Below are 21,833 nucleotides of genomic sequence, written 5' to 3'. Positions count from 1 at the left end.
ATAGTGTTCATCTGATTCGGTCAATCTCACCCTGACCTTTAAATTTGTGACCGATACATTAAAGACCAAATCCAACCAACACCTACTTAGCTTTTTTTTTTTTTTACCATGAAAAAGGGGAGATTTATGGTTGTGGGTCAATATCAGAGATGACCACCCTTACTTCCCTTGGCAGAACATTTTTAGTAGAGTGGGGAAAGTTAGAATGATTGAAGACTGTTGCTGGAACAGAAGTCAAGCAGTGATTATCACCCCCCACCTTACATTTTATGCACAGGGCCAGAAAATGATGGGGAACAAGTCAGTAAGTAATTTACAGAAACACCATTTTGACATACGTATGGACTTAAGCTTACCCAGTCTGTCTGTCACCAATGATCAGCTCACGCTGGCCACGGCCAATAGGCACCAAACTGTCCACAGCCTTGATACCTGTCTGCATGGGCTCCCTCACAGAAATACGAGGGATAATGCCAGGGGCCTTCAGACCCACTCTTCTCCGGATCTTTGAGCCAAGTGGACCCTTTAAGAAGGGGGGGAAAAAAGTCAAGATTCACCCTTCAAGATATGCACTAGTGAAATAAAAACCCCACCCACACATGTAGCTTTTTCTTTTTCGTATAAATTTGTTTTATTAACCACCGGGAGATTATTTCCCCCTTAATGACTAGGCCATTTTTTGTGATATGGCACTGTCACTTGGACAATTGTGCGACGTTGTACCCAAACAAAATTGACATTTTACCCACAATTGGCTTTCTTTTGGTGGTATTTGATCACCTCTGCGATTTTTACTTTTTTGCTATAACAAATTTCCCAAAAAAAGTCTTCCTCAGTTTAGGCAGAGAGAGAGAATACATACAATTCTACTTTTCTTTTTTTTCAAAAACACCCCGCAATAAGCATATATTGATCAGTTTGCACAACAGTTAGCGTCTACAAAACAGGGAATAGATTTTTGGCATTTATCTTACTAGTAATGGAGGTGAGCTGCGATTTTTAGCGGGACTGCAACATTGCGGTGGACAGATCGGACACCTGACACCTTTGTCACTTTTTTGGGAACCTGTGACATAACAGTAATCGGTGCTAAAAATATGTACGTTATTGTACTTATGACACTGGCAGGGAAGGGGTTAAATGTGTTCTAACAGTATGGGGGTGGGCTGCCTGGGGAAACAGATCCGAAACGACAGGATCTGTGTGATCGCCCCTGTCAGAACAGAGATATAAAAGAAAAACGTGACAAGCACAAAGGAACTCTTCTATGAGGACAATTCAGTGATATAGGTACAAATCTTTATTAAAGACTATCCAAAAGTAAAATTCCATATATAAATGACTGTTAAACTACAACCCTATTCCCAGTACACATTAAAAGACCTAAAGTCTGGAGGAGGAAAAGGTGGCCACCATTTTCTAAATCACATAATACAACTCTCATTCTCACACACTCACATACACCAATAGATATTGATTGGTCATACAATCTGTTTGGATTGAAGGTAAAGTCATCAGGTGATCAATGGAAATTAGTCAATCATGATAACTGGCATAGTCTTCTAGTGACTGACATATCCAATCACCAATAGTTTAACTACAGATGTAACAATCTTATAAATATTGTAAAGTGCAGGTGTGGTGTAGCATTTCCTTTTCTTTTCAGTAATACCAGCTTGTGACAATTCCAGCCTCCGTTTCACACTGTGAATATTGTCTATATCCACTTACCCAGAACAGAGATATACCTTGTTTACACAGGCAAATCCCCGTTCTGTCACTGCACGGAACGATCGCAGGTAAGGGGCAGGCACAGTGGTGTAGTGGGTAGCACTTTCACCTAGCAGCAAAAGGGTCACTGGTTCAAATCCCAACCACGACACCATTTGCCTGGAGTTTGCATGTTCTCCCTGTGCCTGCGTGGGTTTCCTCCGGGTACTCCGGTTTCCTCCCACACTCCAAAGACATGCTGGTAGGTTAGACCCGGTCTAAAAATTGGCCAATATATGTGTTTGTAAGCGCGTCGTGACCCTACGGGGTAAAGGACCGCGCTATACCGTAGATGGACACCGGCGGCAAAGCGCCCTGAGGCGATTTAGTTTGCATAGGTAGCGCTATACAAGTCACTCATTCAGTCAGAGTCCACCCCAACCGCTGGCCAGTGGGCGTGCACGCCCACAAACTACATTTCCCGAGCCGACAATGATGACGATTCGTGTGAGGAACAAGCCGACCTGCCGCAGTACAATGACGTCAGAAAGTAGTTAATGTTTATAAGAGTCAAGACATTACATACTCCCAGGCCTACATCTTAAAACAGGCACTTGCCCCAGAGCAGGCATCTTCAGGGCCTGGTACTCTATCTAAGCTTAGTTGCTCTGATGAGTACCTGGACACAAAAAAACTTGGAAGCGGGCTCATCAATTACCATGGTCGCTGGCTTTGTCTTGCGTTTTTTTTTTTTTTTTTTTTTTTTTTTTAATGAAAAGCAAAAACAAAGAACCTGCCATCAGGTGATTGATGGACTGAATTCCCAAGAGGACAAGGCCAACATAAGAATTTAATATCTAGGTTGTCAGGTGTAAAGAATCAATAGGATTAAGATTTGAATTTGATCAGAAAATGTATCAAAGCTCAGCCAACTTGTTTGGATAAACACTACCACAGATTAATAAAAATGTGTATTTGGGCACTCAAGGATAACTTGGTATACTGAACCCATCACTCTGAAAAGGTCAAACTTGACTTAAAGGGGTTGTAAAGGTAAATTTTTTTTTTTTTTTTTTTTTTTTAAATAACAAACATGTCATACTTCCCTTCACTGTGCAGCTCGTTCTGCACAGAGTGGCCCCGAACCTGGTCTTCTGGGGTCCCTCGGCGGCTGTTTCAGCTCCTCCCCACAAGCATTAACCACCTTAATGCGAGCTCCGTCGCATGGTGGTTAGTGCTTGCGGGCGCGCTCCCGTGGTACAGCCGGCGGCTATAGCCGCTCACTGTATCACTCGGCCCTGCCCCCCAGCGCGCCGCGTCATTGGATGTGATTGACAGCAGCGCGAGCCAATGGCTGCGCTGCTTCCAATCCATCCACTGTAGCCAATCAGCGGCCAGGGTGAGCGGAGGAATAGATGTCGGGAACGAGAAGCTGACTTTCGAGGCGTCAGGTAAGTAAAACGGGGGGCTGGGGGCGGCGGTATTGTCAGAAGTTTTTTCACCTTAATGCATAGAATGCATTAAGGTGAAAACATTTTTACCTTTACAACCCCTTTAAGTTGCAATTCCAAATGGGCACATCCTTAGGTTACTTGTAAACATGAATTAAAGACGGATGTGATAGGATTACCTTGCCATCAATGGCGTTACCAAGGGCATCTACAACACGTCCCAGCAGCTCCTTACCAACAGGTACATCCACAATGGCACCAGTTCTCTTCACAAGGTCTCCCTCCTTGATGAGCTTGTCATTACCGAACACCACAACACCAACATTGTCTGGCTCCAAGTTCAAGGACATACCCTAGTGGAAAAAGAATACAGATTCACAGGAAGCCTCAAAAAGGCATGTAGACACAACCTGGAGCCATTATCAATGGCTCGTGAACGAAACCAATGAAACATTTCAATGGGTTGGCTAAATGCAACACACAACAGATAACTGTAAATGGGTTCTCAGGAACCCTCATTCTCGATTTAGAAAATTATATATAGGATGCCTTAATGCATGCTCTACATTAAAGTAAAAAAAAACCTTCCCATGTCAGCGCCTCGTTACTTACCCGAGCCAGATCTCCATCCAGTGCTGTGCCTGTCTGCAGACACTTTGCTCTTATCTTTAGTCTCATTGGAGGCTCAGCAGTGGGAGCCATTGGCTGAGCGGCTACAAAATGAGCAATAGCATCCCCCCCCCTCCGCTTTACAGGGCTAGATAGATTAAGCTTAGAATGGGGGGGGGGGGCAGGGTTAGAATTATTTTCCTTCCACTTTACTTCTTGCCCCAGTGCAGTTTTAAAATGTCACTTGGATAGCAGCTATGGGTCCCAGCACTGGTACAGGCTGAACTTACAGAGGTCACCCACTAATTATCTGGAGTGAAAAGTACTTCCCAAGCTCTCCCTTCTGGTCCTCAAAGAGGCACCAATTACACAGGCGCCCCCCCCCCAACCACCTACAAAAAAAAAAAAATGTACCATCAACCCCGAGGAGAATTCCACCATCTCTTCAGCCTGGACATTTCTGAGACTATAGACACGGGCAATACCATCACCAATGGAAAGCACTCTGCCAGTCTTTTCCAGTTCAGCGGTTGTGTCTGCACCCAGAATATGTTCTTCCAGGATGGAGGATACCTCGGCAGTACCTGCAGAATATGGCGGCTTTTCAGTAAAGCAAAAGAGGCCAACAAGTCTAAAAATTAAGCCACAATCTGATACTTGTCTAAACTACAAACCATCTAGAAACTGGACAACAAATACATAAAACACTAAAATCATCACAGGTGAGACAAATTATATCCAGGTTAGTAATCTAACACCCATTAACATTTACCACTGAAAGGGATATGTACAAAGGCTGGCCGGAGGCTAGCCTGCATTTGTGGGAGGAGTCTGAGAGGGCTATTTAAGCCTCCTCCTCTGTCAGGTCAGGGCTCGTGGGCGTTCTGGGTTCAGTAGGGGGTGGGGCCTACGCGTCACTTCCGGATCATTACAAGATGGTGGCAGTGCCTCTCTCGGTGCTTCACCAGGGAGTTCACCTCTCCACCCATCTGGTTCCCCCTTCGGCACCCACATTCACGGGTCCCCCTAATGGTATTTCAGCAGGGGGGGGATCGCCCGCCGGCCGACTCCTCTCCCCATTCAATGCAGCTCCACGAGGGAGCCTCTTGCCAGCCAGCTCCTCTCTCCCCTTACCAGCTTGCTTCAGGGGGGGAGCTTCCGACCGCTTCTCCAGCTATTGAGGGGAGGGGGGATGTCCAGCCAGCTGCACATGGCGCCACGGGGGCTTTTCTCGGTGATCTTGCAGAGGGAAGGGAGGGGGGCTGTCCCTCCTTCCCCTCGGCGGCAGCCAGTCAAGTACGGCCCGCCTGCTTCTCCCGGCGAGCATGCCGGGGGAAGGGAGGGGGGCCATCCATCCTCCACCACCCTCCTTCCTTCCCCTCTGCTGCAGCTGGTCAGGTGCTGCCCGCCCGCTTCTCCCGGCGCTCGTGCTGGGGGGGCGTCCTTCCATCCTACACAGCTCCACATGGCCAGCACGCAGCCCGAGCTTCTCCCGGCTTCCAAGAGGGGGGGGCGCGTCGCGGCCGTCAATCATCTTCACCCACACCAACTTCCCTAGGGCTCAGTTTGGGGGGGTCGTCTGTCCATCTTCCACCTTCGCTGGGCCCAATCCCGCATGGTCGGGGGGGTGCGCCGCCCACTTCTCCCTCATCCCTGTGTGTCCTGCCAGCGTGGGGTGGGGGGGGATGCGGCCGCCTGCTTCTCCTGCGGGGGGGGGGGCCTCTGTTCGTCCATCTTTTATCCACTCACTTAGCGTTTGGCCCCTGCATTTCTGTTCACCTCACCTCCCTGGAACTCACACCGTGCATCACGGAGGAATCGCCCGCACGCTTCCCGGTTCTCATGGGGGGGTGCTCACCCGCCTGCTGCTCACTTCCCGGTACTCACATGGGGCATCCTCCCGGGCATTTACCGCTTCAGGTACCAGTGTTTCATCATGGTGTTTCAGCCCCAGGATTTCTGTCATAGCGCTTCCGCCTCAGGTTTCTGCGTTTCTATCTAGGCGTTTCAGTGTCAGCGTTTTGCTATCATAGCACTCCTGTCGTAGTGTTCCTGTCATAGCATTTTCTGCCTTAGCAGTTCTGTCGCAGCATTCTCCCCCAGCATTTCTGTCAAGGTGTTCTGCCCCAGCATGTCTGTCGTCACATTCAGCCCTGCATTTCTGTCATGGTGTTTCTGCCCCAGCGTTTCTGTCATGTTCAGCCGGCATTTCGGTCAGCATTTATACCTCAGCATTTCTGTTGCAACGTCCAGCATTTCTGTCTCAGCGTTCGGCCCTAGCATTCCTGTGATAGTATTCTGCCTCAGCATTTCCATCATTAGCGTGCTACCCCGGCATTTCGGTCTCAGCGTTTGTCTTAGCGTTCCAGGATTTCTGTCTTGGCGTTCGGCCCCAGGATTTCTGTCTCAGCGTTCTGCCCCAGGATTTCTGTCTCAGCGTTCTGCCCCAGGATTTCTGTCTCAGCGTTCTGCCCCAGGATTTCTGTCTCAGCGTTCTGCCCCAGGATTTCTGTCTCAGCGTTCTGCCCCAGGATTTCTGTCTCAGCGTTCTGCCCCAGGATTTCTGTCTCAGCGTTCTGCCCCAGGATTTCTGTCTCAGCGTTCTGCCCCAGGATTTCTGTCTCAGCGTTCTGCCCCAGGATTTCTGTCTCAGCGTTCTGTCATGGCATTTCTGGTTTGGCGTTCAGTCTCAGCAATTCCGTCTTGGTGTTTCTGCCCCAGGTTTTTCTGTCATTACATTTCTGCTTTAGCGTTCTGTCATAGCGTTTCTGCCTCAGGATTTCGGTCAATGCATTTCTGCCTCAGGATTTCGGTCAATGCATTTCTGCCTCAGGATTTCGGTCAATGCATTTCTGCCTCAGGATTTCGGTCAAGGCATTTCTGCCTCTGCGTTTCTGCCCCAGGAGTTCTGTCATGGCATTTCTGCCTCTGCGTTTCTGCCCCAGGATTTCGGTCATGGCATTTCTGCCTCTGCGTTTCTGCCCCAGGATTTCGGTCATGGCATTTCTGCCTCTGCGTTTCTGCCCCAGGAGTTCTGTCATGGCATTTCTGCCTCTGCGTTTCTGCCCCAGGATTTCGGTCATGGCATTTCTGCCTCTGCGTTTCCGCCCCAGGATTTTGGTCATGGCATTTCTGCCTCTGCGTTTCCGCCCCAGGATTTCTGTCATTGCATTTCTGCACCAGGATTTTAGTCTCAGCATTTGTCATTACGCTCTGCCCAGGATTTCGGTTTCCCACGTTCCTGCCTCAGCTTTCAGTTTCAGCATTCCTGTCGTAGGGTTTTCTGTCAGACATTACTGTCAGTGCGCTTCTGCCCCAAGATTTCTGACATAGCCTTTCTACCTCAGTGTTCAGTCTCAGCATTCCTGTCACAGCTTTTCTCAGAGGGGCGTTGTTCAGTCACGGCATACTTCGGTAGCTGGTTTTATCTTCGTTGTTTGTCATCTCTCATTGTATCTTCGTTCATGTTTGTACCTGAGTCAGTTAGCTAGGGCTCACATGTCAGGATCTGTCACGTCTACAGATCCATACGGGCTGAGGTTTCGTTTGTTAATGATTGTTGACCACAATCTTCTCGCCTGTATAACATACGTCATACGATGCACGTTCATTCACCACACCTGTACGATTACCCACCATGGTCTGTGGGTACACCAGCCCTGAGTTTTCAATCAATTAACTGTCTCTGCACAGCAGGTTACTCGGGCTCAGTCACTACTTACACGAGGGGGGGTGGTCCATCATCAGCTTCATTCACGCGCAGTGGTCTTGACATTTCTGCTCATGTTCTCATACTTGGGTAGGCTCAGAGGGGGATTGCTGTTCTCATGTATTGTTGCCTGTCATTTCTCTTGTTCATGTTCTCAGGTTGGGCTGCATTGGCAGCCATCATCCCCTTGTTGGTCCTTAAATGGTAGGTTTGGGCAAACGTCGTCATGATTCTGGATTCTACACTCGGGCCTGATATCTTGTCTAGGATGTGGCCTGGAAGACTGCTCATGAACGTCAGTCCAGTCATTTTTCCGTTCCCCAGCCGGTGTCAGGTAGGGGGGTTTTCAGTCGCTTTGGGGTATGACTGTTTCAGGCCATGAGACTTATTTCCCCGGTGTGGAGTCTGGCCCTCCTTCCCCGGTTTAGGATTCAGACTCGGCTGCAGCACGACCTGATCAAATCAGGTGGGACAAGCATTCGGTGTCTGGCATGGTTTGTCCACTTTGTCAGTGCTTATTGCCTTAGGGTTTGGGCCTCAACCACCTACTCCATCACATGCTTCAGGTATTTAGCATTTTGAACTCCTGCCAGTTGTCCTTTGGCACTTACCCTCGCTCTTTCCCATACCAGTATGGGTAGGCCAGGGCTTGGGGGAGGGTTTCACGGAGCACTTCCCAGAGTCTGGTTGAAGTTTTGATCTTCTCGGCTATCATTTGCAGGGGCTCCTCGGGACAGCCATGGCTCCCCTTCCCCCACGCATCCTCTCATTCACAGTAGTTCATTCTCATGTCTGGGTCGTCTCGGGCTCCAGGCTCTGTCCAAGCGTTTCATGGGACGTTTCGTTGGGTTCGGGGTAGCTTCGCAGGTTTCTACAAGGGGTTCTGTCTCATCACCGAGTCGGGGGTTTCTCCTGTTATAACGGACACTTATTAGTTATACACTGTTGCCATCCAGGCACGCACTACTCCACTTGATGGATTGTTACCTTCCCTTTTTCACCTAAATTTGTGTCTTTTTGCCCTCTTTTCAGGCATACTGACCAGTCAGGCCAAGGCACACCTCAGGCCTTGGTGCTTAGGAGTATCGCTTTCTAAACTCGAAGACTCTGACTACAAGTACAAAGGCTGGCCGGAGGCTAGCCTGCATTTGTGGGAGGAGTCTGAGAGGGCTATTTAAGCCTCCTCCTCTGTCAGGTCAGGGCTCGTGGGCGTTCTGGGCTCCCACCCACCCGTTTCCCCCAATATTCATACTTACTCATATTACTTTTCTTACATTCAGGGTATGCCCTCTTTTCAGGCATACTGACCAGTCAGGCCAAGGCACACCTCAGGCCTTGGGTGCTTAGGAGTATCACTTTCTAAACTCTGACTACAAATATTTTTAAAGAGAAATCCAGCCTGAGCTCCTTTGGCTGGGCTTCTCCTAAGGGTCACAGAAGTGCAATTCTTTTTGCACTCCTGCGACACGTTTTCAGCGGAGAGCGGGCTGAAGTCCGGTCTCCGCTGACGTCACTGCCATCAGTCGAGGAACCGCCTCATCCTGACTTCTCAAATCTGGATCTGACAGCTGCCTTGACTGATGGCAGTCTTAGCGAGCTGCTCCCCGCCCCTCCACAGCTCCAATGAGCGTGTAGGAACAGAGCAGGAGAGATGCTGACTGACAGGCAGCATCGCTCGGGGAGAGAACCGAGCCATTGGCAGTGTTCGGTTCTCAGAGCAGAGACAGCAGGGGACAGCTGCAGCATTGCTCTGATGCTGCATCCACCTAGGCAAAAAAAATATCATATATTACTATACACACTTCTCTTAAGTACAAGATCTCAAAATGTATTATGAGAGTGAAAAACTACAGTGCTAGAGTATAGCTGCAGTTTTTTTAAAGAATGCTTTCTAGTCCTGATACCGGCGTTTGCCCCCCGATGCTTCCCCCGATACTATGACAGTCAGCGGTGATCGGCGTGTGGGGGAGTTACAAGCTCCCCCCCCCCCCCCCCCCGTTGCTTTCAGTGACATACAGCGGTGATCAGTGCTTGTAACTCCCCCACGCGATCACCGCTGACTGTCACTGCATCCTCCTCCATGCCCCCTCCCTTCCGCTGTCCCCCTCCGTTCCTCTGTCCCCCTCTCCTTCTCTGCCCCCCTCCGTTCTGTTCCTCTGTCCCCCTCTCCTTCTCTGCCCCCCTCCGTTCTGTTCCTCTGTCCCCCTCTCCTTCTCTGCCCCCCTCCGTTCTGTTCCTCTGTCCCCCTCTCCTTCTCTGCCCCCCTGCGTTCCATTCCTCTGTCCCCCTCTCCTTCTATGACCCCCTCCGTTCCGTTCCTCCGTTTCTCTGTCCCCCTCTCCTCCTATGACCCCCTCCGTTCCGTTCCTCCGTTTCTCTGTCCCCCTCTCCTTCTCTGCCCCCCTCCGTTCTGTTCCTCTGTCCCCCTCTCCTTCTCTGTCCCCCTCCGTTCCGTTCCTCTGTCCCCCTCTCCTTCTCTGTCCCCCTCCGTTCCGTTCCTCTGTCCCCCTATCCTTCTCTGCCCCCCTCCGTTCTGTTCCTCCGTCCCCCTCTCCTTCTCTGCCCCCCTCTGTTCCGTTCCTCTGTCCCCCTCTCCTTCTCTGTCCCCCTCCGTTCTGTTCCTCTGTCCCCCTCTCCTTCTCTGTCCCCCTCCGTTCCGTTCCGCCATTCCCCTCTCCTTCTCTGTCCACCTCCGTTCTGCTGTGCCTCTCCGCTGTCCCCCTCTGTTGTGCTGTCCTCCTTCCTTTGTGAATGAACAGAGTCAGCTGACTGTCTATTCACATAACTGAAACATTGTAATCTCCTGTGATTACAATGTCTCAGTTTATGAATGGAGAGGAGCCGCTGTCTTCTCTCCATTCATTCTCAGTGCAGCTGAGGCTGCAGAGAAAAGGGACTGGGGAATCTCTATCCTTGGTCTCTTTCTCTGCCTCAAGGGGGAGATATCAGGGGTCTGTTAAGACCCCTGATATCTCTCTAAAGCCCCCCAACAGGGCTGATAAAAAAAAAAAACATATTGCAAAAATGAATAAAAAAAAAAAATTATTGTAAAAAATTGTAAATAAAAAAAAAAAACACACAGACACCGTGATCCAGATGCATGGATATTCCTAGTTGCTACAAAAGCTGCACCAAAGGCTTTTTTGGAGACCTAATGGAAAAAATATAATATAAGTGTCACGGAACGCCCCACAGTCCGCTTGAGTGCTTCCGTCATATACCGCTTCCTAAGTTCTGGAACACGAGTCCAATGGATCTGGCTATAGGAACCCCAAGAACTAGACAACACCAGTCTTGGAGTACATCAGAACTACTTTTATTTTGAGATCTCACAGACCTTTATACAGCAGGGATGACTCAAAGCTAACCTAATTAACATGACCTAATTTACTACAAAATGTACCCAGACCAGATGACAGTCTTGTGGGCACCGAGCTTCACACATTAATACAATTAACAATACAAACAACAATCTCCCCCCTCCTCAGCCTAGACCATTCGTCTATTAGCCAGGGCTGGTGGCTAATGTGATCAGCTCTCTCAATTAACATAAACACATGTTGATAACACCAGCATCTCCTCACAGGATGTGTCCCAGCAGAATGAATCAGTCTTATCAGCAGGGGGCTGCTGGAGGAATCCCCCCTCCCTCTTCAGGGACACAAATATACAGTAAGGAGTCCCCATACAATATATACATGACTGAGTCCGATTAATACAGTTCAGATTGGAGTTCTCATTCACCTCAAATGCTAGGGCCCATAATCGGTGGGCAACAGGCTTGCACACAGTCCTCTCCAACAGCCTCCGCTCTGGCCATGTCCGTGACAATAAGTTTGACATATCTTCATATAAACAGTTAGGAATATTAATGCCCTTCAGGCTGAAATAGAGACATGATACAATGACAGGCTTCGAGTCACCTTGTGAACTTTGTCCTTGAAGGTGTGAGCAGACAACCTTCTATAATATTCTCCAACATGACTGACTTGAGAAAAAGCCCAGCTTATTGTACACATCCCAACAGGCTTGACACATAGCTTACCACACATACTAACAGAGTATCATCGCAATCAGTTCCCTAATCAATCACTAATAAGACCCCTGGCCAGTATCAGGGATTAGACTGAAGGTAAATGGTGATGGCAAACCTTGGCACTCCAGATGTTTTGGAACTACATTTCCCATGATGCTCATGCACTCTGCAGTGTGTTTAAGCATCATGGGAAATGTCGTTCCAAAACATCTGGAGTGCCAAGGTTTGCCATCACCGAGTCATACCATCCAATTTGGCTTTACCATCCTTTATCAGAAAAAAAAAGTGAGGAAGGAGAATTAGATTGCAGCAGCAAGACAAACTTAGCAAAACCATTACGACTTCCTTCTAACATCCTAAATTAGCTGGAAAGTGAAAACAGCAAATTCACACCTTATGTACTATACTGCACAATACCAGCATGTCCTGTACAATTTGAGGGCCTAAAATGTACATAACAGACCAAAACTTTATTTTAATGCAGAAAGAATATTGCAAGTTAATATTTTGCTGGGTGCTCCCCACTGGGGAGGGGGAGATTTCCTTTTTGCTTCTAACAGGAAGTGAAGGAATCGCAAAGTGAGGGGAATTTTACTTCTTTAGCCCCTGTACACACGGGCCGAATGTCGGGAGATATCGACCGGTTAAAAAAAAAAAAAAAAATTACTCAGTGAGTACCAGACTTAAGGCTCTGTTCACAATATCGCATTGTTATTGATTGTGCCTCAATTCAATCTGCAAGAGGAAGAGCATCACCGGACCATTATGAATGGGCTATATAATACAATGCATGTTAACATAGTGGATGAGTGTGAACCCGGCCCTAAAGAGGAGCTCCACCCAAAAATGGAACTTCCGCTTTTCCGGTTCCTCCCCCCTCCGGTGTCACATTTGGCACCTTTCAGGGGGGAGGGGAGCAGATACCTAATACAGGTATTTTGCTCCCACTTCCGGGCATATATACCCGAGCCAACCGCAGATATCTACGCCACTTCCGATGCCTTCTCCGCCCCCCGCTGTCTTCTGGGAGACACACAGGTCCCAGAAGACAGCAGGGACCAGTGGGATAGCGCAGAGCGAGCCGCGCATGCATAGTAGGGAACCAGGAAGGGAATCCACAAGGCTTCAATTCCTGATGATAATGGCGGCAGCACCTGACAACCGAGTGATAGATCGGCTTTGGGTGCCAACATCGTGGGCACCCTGGACAGGTAATTGTCCTTATTATAAAAGTCAGCCGCTGCAGTATTTGTAACTGCAAAAAATAAAAAACAGCAGACCTCCGCTTTATGCCTTGTACACACGATCAGATTGTTGGCCAACAAAGCGTCAGACTTTTGTATGAAGGGCATGTGCCAGGATCTTGTCTTGATACAAACACTACACAACTGCCAGCCAACAAACACGAACGTAGTGACGTACTAGGAGGAATTTCAGCTCTTGAGCGCCACCCTTTGGTGAGCATTGATTCAGAGCATGCGCATTTGTACTTTCAACTTTTGTGTGACGGACTTGTGTGCAGACGATAGGAAAAGCTGACAATAGACTGTTGTCCGCCGAAAATTTACTAGCCTGCCATCCAACATTTGTTGCCGTAAAGTTGGATAACAATAGTCTGACGTACTAACGGTCGGATTTTAGGCCAACAGCCTGTTGATGATCGTGTGTACGAGGCTTAAGGCTCCATTCACACTTGTATGACTCCAAAGTTGCGCCGACTTTGGAGTGCAACTTGAATACGACTTTGACCAGTGATAGTGAACAACGGCTGCACACAAGTTGCATTGTATAACATTCATGTACAACTTTTCATGCAACTTCCGAGGGGTTAACATTGAAGTCTATGGCCCTCAAGTTGCATTAAAGTCGGACCAAAGTAGCGAATGAACTACTTTGAAGTCGTTACAACTTAAGTCTCCCAGATATGAATGTTATCATTGGAAAACATGGGGTACGACTTGTCATGCAAGTATGATGCCCAAAGTTGCATGACAAGTCGCACAAGTGTGAATTGGAGCCTAAAGTGCCGTTTCCACTTGTGCGATTTGGGACTGCATGGCCATGGCAAGTCCATGGCAAGTCATATCCCACGATTTCCAATGAGTACTGTTCATACCTGGGCGACTTTAAAGTAGTCCCTGCACTACATTAGTGAGACTGATGTGACTTGAGGCCCGTAGACTTCAATACACAGGCATTGCTTCAAGGTCGCATCAAAATCGCAGCGAAAAAGTCAGGTTGCAATAGTGGAAACCTAGGCCAAGACAGTCTTCCCCAGACTAGGTCACTGGATTCTTCCGGGGGGGGGGCGGACACAACTTTTACAGTTCTTTATTCTCCTCTCACTTAGGCCCCTTTCACACTTCTGTGACTTGTCCTGCGACTTGGGACTGCAAAATCGCATGACAGGTCATAGCCAATGAGTACCATTCATATCTGTGCAACTTCAAGTCCCTGCACTATTTTGGTCTGACTGATACGACTTTAGGTCCATAGACCTCAAAATTACACAGGAATTGCTTTGTGGGGCAGCAAAATTGCGTGACTTCCAGGTCGCACAAGTGTGAAAGGGGCCTTATTGGGACAATGGTCAACAGTACAATTAGAGAGGGTGAACCATTTCCTAATGGGGACACAGACCGCAATATAAACCTGACAGAGGGTCTAGCAGGGCTGGGGGAAAAAAAAAAATCGATTTAAATCTTAAATCGAGTTGATAGGTCAAATCGATTCAAAATTTAAGCAAATCGACTTAATTTAGATTTTTTTTTTTTTTTCACCGCGCCAGTCCTGAGGAGCTGCGGGCAGGAGTTTTTAGGCGAGGCCGCGGCTTCGGCCTAGTACACGGCTTCGGCCTAAGCCGCGGCCTTGCCTAAAAACTCCTGCCCGCAGCTCCTCAGGACTGGCGCGGTGTCAAAAAAAAAAAAATTGAATCGTGAATCGAGGTGTTTTTTTTTTTTTTTTTTTTTTTTTTTTTTTTTAGAAAATCTCCCAGCCCTAGGGTCTAGCCCAGGGGTCTTCAAACTGCGGCCCTCCAAGTGTTCAGGAACTACAATTCCCATCATGCCTAGTCATGTCTGTGAAAGTCAGAGTTTTACAATGCCTCATGGGATGTGTAGTTCTACAACAGCTGGAGGGCCGTAGTTTGAGGATCCCTGGTCTAGCCCTTCCCCCACCTCTATCCAATACTAAAGCTTTGCCTAGAGAAACGCTATGGAGGATATTTACTAAGCAAAGCTGCATCAGATTTTGTGTGCTCCAATCAGCTTCCAACTTCAGCTTGTTCAATTAAGCTTTGACCATAAGCCCAGGTTCACACTGAAGGCTGGTTTGTAATTGTAAAAGTTCAGCTGAAGCCTGAAGGCGCACAATTTTATACCTGCATTTCAGTGCGACTTCAGGGGCAATCGCCAAAAGTAGCGCAGGAACTACCTTTGGAAAAAACGGTGTGGGAAAGTCAGCGTAGCACCAATTGGGGACAGTGCCGTTGCCGGTAATAGGCTGCGATTTGACATGTCAAATAGCAACTGATATGAATTTGGGGGGGGGGGCCTGGAAGCCGATTGGTTTCTATGTACAGCTGCACCAGTTATAGCAAGTATCCCCTTTATATGAAAACGAATCTCAGGACAACCCATGAAATATCACAGCTTACCTCCAGGAAAAGTTAAATAAAAAAATAAAAGGTCATCCCTTGTAGGGGGCTCTGCCTGCAAAGGTTAACGGCACAGTGGAGTAGTGGGTAGCACTCTCGCCTAGCAGTAAGAAGGGTCGCTGGTTCGAATCCCGACCACGACACTACCTGCCTGGAGTTTGCATGTTCTCCCTGTGTCTGCGTGGGTTTCCTCCGGGTACTCCGGTTTCCTCCCACACTCCAAAGACATGCTGGTAGGTTAATTGGATCCTGTCTAAATTGGCCCTAGTATAGGTATGAATGTGAGTTAGGGACCTTAGATTGTAAGCTCCTTGAGGGTATAGGGACTGATGTGAATGTATAAAATATATATATACATATATATATGTAAAGCGCTGCGTAACTTGACGGCGCTATATAAGTACCTGAAATAAATAAATAAAATAAATCTGTCAAATGGGGGGGAGGGACACTACACACCAAAAAGCATTAGTACTTAGCAGATCCTCAGCTCCCCCAGCAGACATATGGAGGAGCGGGTACCTGGTTGACAGGTACCCAGCGCCACTTCCTGCTGTGTTTGCCGCAGCAAACTCAGCCGGAAGTTCAGCCCTCGCCGCAGCCAGCCTCATTGAGATAGCTCAGCACGGTTGGTGCAGGCGCAGTAGTAGTCTCTCTTACCCAAGATGGCGGCGCCAGCAACCAAAAACCGATTCAAGAATCGGCTTGGGTGAGGACACAGTGGGATCCCTGGACAGTGTTCTAATAGTACTGTAAGTCAGCAGCTACAGAATTTGTAGCTGCCGACTTAATTTCTTAGCCTGAAGCTCCTCTAAGTGATGCCAATTAAAGTGGAACTGAAGTCTCGCTGTAAAACAGCAAAGCAACGCTTTTATTGCATTAGAGACATGCCCTGTATTTGCATAAGTGGCACAGCAAAGGATATGAAAATTGCAAACTGTGCATGAACTACATATTCCATAAAAAATAAATAAATAAAAATTGTAAACCAAAAATAAACCAGCAAAGTGTTATGTGACCATAATGTACTAATAATAATAGAATATACATATTATATAGAATACATCATCATGCATATCTGCAGAGCACACAAGGGCACATCAATCGCTCCAAGGACTCTGTTCCCTCAACACATGACAGGAAACTGAATGACCCGCCGTGTCCCGGGGTAATCAGAGAAGCAATGACAATGTAGAGGACGTCCCCTGATCAGCATGCAAAAAAAGTTCACTGCAGACATCCATGTGTTATATATGAGAGAGAGAAAAGAAAAAAAAAAGAGAAAGGCCTACAACATACAAAGTAGGAAAATACTCCAACCATCTGTAGTGTTCGGGTTGCACAGATATCGTCAGTATAGAGAAGAGCTCTACAAACTTTCTAGATCAGGGGTCTCAAACTGGCGGCCCTCCAGCTGCTGCAAAAACTACAAGTCCCATGAGGCATTGCAAAGATGACAGTTACAATCATGACTCCCCTTGTACTGGGACTTGTAGTTTCACAATTGCTGGAGGGTCCCCAGATTGACCCCCCTGTTCTAAATGAAGGGCCAGTCTACTGTTCAGACTTTTTTTTTTTTTGGGGGGGGGTGGAAGGTGTCAAACTGTGTCCATCGGGAATAGAAAACATCCCTGTAATGGGGGAGGGATGGGGGCCCCGGGGGCCAAATAAAAGCAAGGAATGTACAGGGTGTAGAAGGACTGGAGATTTATTATAAGTGGTGATCTCTGTGTAGAATATTGGGGGGCAGCACAGAGAACATCCTCTACTAAATTGGGCAAAATTTAATGTGCAAATCAATGTAAATACATACTAAAATAAACTAAATTAAAATTAGAAAAATGCTGCAATGAACAAAAAAAAAAAAAAAGCATATAATTTCATTTTTTTTATGTTATAAATGATTAGTAGAGCTCAGTTCGCAGCTAGTAAGCGAGGAGTGAACAACACTTAGAGAGATCTATTGAGGTGACCACTTATTACTGTGAATTTTGAATATTGTAGAGATACTACATTTGGAAAATGACTACAAAACACGAGAGAGTTAATGACCTCATCACGAGGACCTACGATCAACAACAGTAGCAGATTATTAAAATTCTCAATGAACTGATAACGGAGGACAGCCTCCAAATGCAGGACGGGGAGAAGGTGAGGATGGAGGCCAGGTTTACAGACCTGGAGAACCAAGTCAAAAGCCTCACTGTTGAACTTGAACAAAAGAAAAAGGACGATTCAATGGCATTGCAGGAACTGGATACGGAAAAGAAGACGGACACAGAGAAGATGCAAATGGAAATCGCACAGCTGCAAAAACAATTGGAGGAACAAAAGGGGATGCAGGCCACCATTGTGCAACTGTAGACCGAGGTTAAGGCTCAGAGGCAGCTGAATCAGGATTTGTTGCAGAAGATGCAGATTACCAACACATCCCTACAACGAGAGTTGGACACTCAAAGAAAGACGCAGGTGGACAGCTGCAGAAACAAATGAAAGAGCAGATCATCAAGGTAAGATCATAGATAGCATAACTCCTTCTGCACATAGTCCTACCACACACCAGGGACAAGGTCATCCAGCACCCAGGGCAAAGATGCCAATCTACCCCCCCCTCCATTCATGACCCTACACTCAGCAGTCACTCGCTTGTCAAAATCACTGGCAGCGATCACTACTCATGTCAGCCTTGTAACAGAAGGAAGACACCCCCTATCCCTACAGTAAACTACTGAGCCCAGGGCAGCCGCCCCTTCTGTCCCACCCCTGCCACACACACCCATTCCTAATTGGCACACAATTAACATTAACTTTCATGGGCTCCCAAGGTGCTCTGGAAAGTAACTGAGGATATGTGACGGCACTAATATTCTGAAAGTGATTTAACTTTTTGCCGACCACTTAATGCAGGGAGGGTGGTCTTTAATGCCCAAGTACCATACTATATGTATCCATGGTGGCCAAGGTTTCTGTGCAAGGAATGTGCCGAGCGCTCCCGGCACAGTGACACCGGTCATAATTGTTTATGATTGAGAGCCAGTGGGTGAGGCTTCCGACCATGTGACCCCTTTGAGAGCCAATCACAGTGACCACATAATCGGGAAGCATCTCCCGTCTCCCAGCCCTTAGAACCAGTTAACTGCTTCAGCCCCGGACCATTTGGCTGGCCAAAGACCAGAGCACTTTTTGCGATTCGGCACTGCATCATTTTAACTGACAATTGCGCGGTTGTGCGATGTGGCTCCCAAACAAAATTGACATTTTTTTCCCACAAATAGAGCTTTCTTTTTGTGGCATTTGATCACCTCTACGGTTTTTATTTATTGCGCTATAAACAAAAAAAGAGTGACAATTTTGAAAAAACGCATTATTTTTTTACTTTTTGCTATAATAAATATCCCCAAAAAATATATAAAGAAAACATTCTTTTTCCTCAGTTTAGGCGGATACGTATTCTTTTACATATTTTTGGTAAAAAAAGCGCAATAAGCGTATATTGATTGGTTTGCGCAAAAGTTATAGCACCTACAAAATAGGGGATAGTTTTATGGCATTTTAAATTATTTTTTTTTTACTAGTAATGGCGGCGATCTGCGATTTATATCGTGACTGCGACATTACGTCGGACAATTTTGACACATTTTTGGGACCATTGGCATTAATACAGCGATCAGTGCGATTAAAAATGCACTGATTACTGTAAAAATGTCACTGGCAGTGAAGGGGTTAAAACTAGGGGTTAATGTGTGTCCTAGTTTGTGTTCTAACTGAAGGGGGATGGGGACTGTGCAGGGAAACTAACAGATCTCTGTTCATACTCTGTATGAACAGACGATCTGTCAGTTCTTTGCTCAGAGAACCGGAAACTGTGTGTTTACACACACACAGCTCCCGGTTCTCCGTGTGCCCCGAGCGATCGCGGGAGTCCAGCGGTGATTGAGACCGCTGGGCACTCGCATCGGCTCGGGGGGCGAGCTGGGGGCGCGCCCCCTAGTGGCCGTCTGTTACCGGCGTAACATAATGGCGATTCACGCAGCCGAGCCATGTTGCCGCAGTACAACTGCGGCGGCTGGTCAGCAAGCGGTTAAAGGGCCTCCAGGAAGGAGTTGGGAAAGGATTAAGTTTCTTATTAGTATCATCATAGCAAAAGCATGTCTAACCTCTAAATCTTTTTTCTCTTCTAGTAAATGCCTTACGTGTAGCCGAAGCGTGGAAGCAACTACAATGTAAGTATATGTTATTATTTATATATATTTATCTTGACACATCGGTGCAAGGAGTATAAGTACATTACTATAACTTTTTTTTATATTGTATTGTTCAGTTGTACTGACTTTTGTTTTTCTTTAACAGAAAAACCGTGTTACCACGTCTCCCAGCTCTGCCAAGTCCTCATTCACAACCAAGAAAACAACCGATCGTTGCAGGGATGCCAGCAAGATATAACGAAACGTAAGTATTAGGAAAAAGAAGGGTTAAAAGGGAAGAAACCTCTACTGCATTAGTTCAGTTTCTACACACAACTTAGAAATGCTTATTGATTAGATTGATCACTTATTCCACTTAGAGGGGAATTTCACTTGCCTTTGAGAACACTAGAAAACAGCAGCTATGAGTAATGTAACTGTTGATTTTAACCACTTCAGCCCCGGAAGGATTTACCCCCTTCCTGACCAGAGCACTTTTTACAATTTGGCACTGCGTCGCTTTAACTGCTAATTGCGCGGTCATGCAATGCTGTACCAAAACGAAATTTGCGTCCTTTTCTTCCCACAAATAGAGCTTTCTTTTGATGGTATTTGATCACCTCTGCGGTTTTTATTTTTTGCGCTATAAACGGAAAAAGACCGAAAATTTTGAAAAAAAAATGATATTTTCTACTTTTTGTTATAAAAAAAAATCCAATAAACTCAATTTTAGTCATACATTTAGGCCAAAATGTATTCGGCCACATGTCTTTGGTAAAAAAAAATGTCAATAAGCGTATATTTATTGGTTTGCGCAAAAGTTATAGCATCTACAAACTAGGGTACATTTTCTGGAATTTACACAGCTTTTAGTTTATGACTGCCTATGTCATTTCATGAGGTGCTAAAATGGCAGGGCAGTACAAAACCCCCCCCCCCCAAATGACCCCATTTTGGAAAGTAGACACCCCAAGGAAATTGCTGAGAGGCATGTTGAACCCATTGAATATTTATTTTTTTGTCCCAAGTGATTGAATAATGACAAAAAAAAAATTACAAAAAGTTGTCACTAAATGATATATTGCTCACACAGGCCATGGGCATATGTGGAATTGCACCCCAAAATACAATCAGCTGCTTCTCCTGAGTATGGGGATACCACATGAGTGGCACTTTTTGGGAGCCTAGCTTCATACGGGGCCCCGAAATCCAATCACCGCCTTCAGGATTTCTAAGAGCGTTAATTTTTGATTTCACTCCTCACTACCCATCACAGTTTTGAAGGCCATAAAATGCCAAGATGGCACAAAACCCCTGAAAATGACCCCATTTTGGAAAGTAGACACCCCAAGCTATTTGCTGAGAGGCATGGTGAGTATTTTGCAGCTCTCATTTGTTTTTGAAAATGAAGAAAGACAAGAAAAACGTTTTTTTTTTTTTCTTTTTTCAATTTTCAAAAGTTTGTGACAAAAAGTGAGGTCTGCAAAATACTCACTATACCACTCAGCAAATAGCTTTGGGTGTCTATTTTCCAAAATGGGGTCATTTGGGGGGGTTGTGCCATCTGGGCATTCCATGGCCTCCGAAACTGTGATAGGCAGTGAAGAGTGAAATCAAAAATTTACGCCCTTAGAAAGCCTGAAGGCGGTGCTTGGTTTTCGGGGTCCCGTACGCGGCTAGGCTCCCAAAAAGTCTCACACATGTGGTATCCCCATACTCAGGAGAAGCAACAGAATGTATTTTGGGGTGTAATTTCACATATTCCCATGGCATGTTTGAGCAATATATCATTTAGTGACAACTTTGTGCAAAAAAAAAAAAAAAATTTGTCTTTTTCCCACAACTTGTGTCACAATATAAAATATTCCATGGACTCGACATGCCTCTCAGCAAATAGCTTGGGGTGTCTACTTTCCAAAATTGGGTCATTTGGGGGGGTTTTGAACTGTCCTGGCATTTTATGCACAACATTTAGAAGCTTATGTCACACATCATCCACTCTTCTAACCACTTGAATACAAACCCCTTTCTGACACTTTTTGTTTACATGAAAAAAATTTTTTTTTTTGCAAGAAAATTACTTTGAACCCCCAAACATTATATATTTTTTAAAAGCAAATGCCCTACAGATTAAAATGGTGGGTGTTTCATTTTTTTTTTTTTTCACACAGTATTTGCGCAGCGATTTTTTTCAAATGCATTTTTTGGGGAAAAAACACACTTTTTAACATTTTAATGCACTAAAACACACTATATTGCCCAAATGTTTGATGAAATAAAAAAGATGATCTTAGGCCAAGTACATGGATACCAAACATGACATGCTTTAAAATTGCGCACAAACGTGCAGTGGCGACAAACTAAATACATTTTTAAAAGCCTTTACAGGTTACCACTTTAGATTTACAGAGGAGGTCTACTGCTAAAATTACTGCCCTCGATCTGACCTTCGCGGTGATACCTCACATGCATGGTGCAA

General features: G+C 46.4%; 1 protein-coding gene across 1 annotated transcript in view; it reads right to left on the bottom strand.

Moving 5' to 3' along the window:
* Window positions 1-331: 331 nt before the first annotated feature.
* Window positions 332-21,833, bottom strand: part of LOC141144008 (ATP synthase subunit alpha, mitochondrial-like) — a 75,056-nt gene continuing 53,554 nt past the window's right edge. Inside the window, exons 3-5 of the mRNA XM_073629388.1 lie at window positions 4,185-4,354; window positions 3,341-3,514; window positions 332-523 (exon numbers count right to left, since the gene is read on the bottom strand). Coding sequence (XP_073485489.1) covers window positions 353-523; window positions 3,341-3,514; window positions 4,185-4,354 — 515 coding nt within the window. The 3' untranslated portion in view covers window positions 332-352. The remainder of the gene's footprint in view (window positions 524-3,340; window positions 3,515-4,184; window positions 4,355-21,833) is intronic.

Source organism: Aquarana catesbeiana, linkage group LG01 (genome assembly GCF_042186555.1).
Source record: "Aquarana catesbeiana isolate 2022-GZ linkage group LG01, ASM4218655v1, whole genome shotgun sequence".
Lineage (NCBI taxonomy): Eukaryota > Metazoa > Chordata > Amphibia > Anura > Ranidae > Aquarana > Aquarana catesbeiana.
The sequence above is the reverse complement of the archived record's forward strand: the minus strand, read 5'-3'. Positions and strand labels throughout refer to the sequence as shown.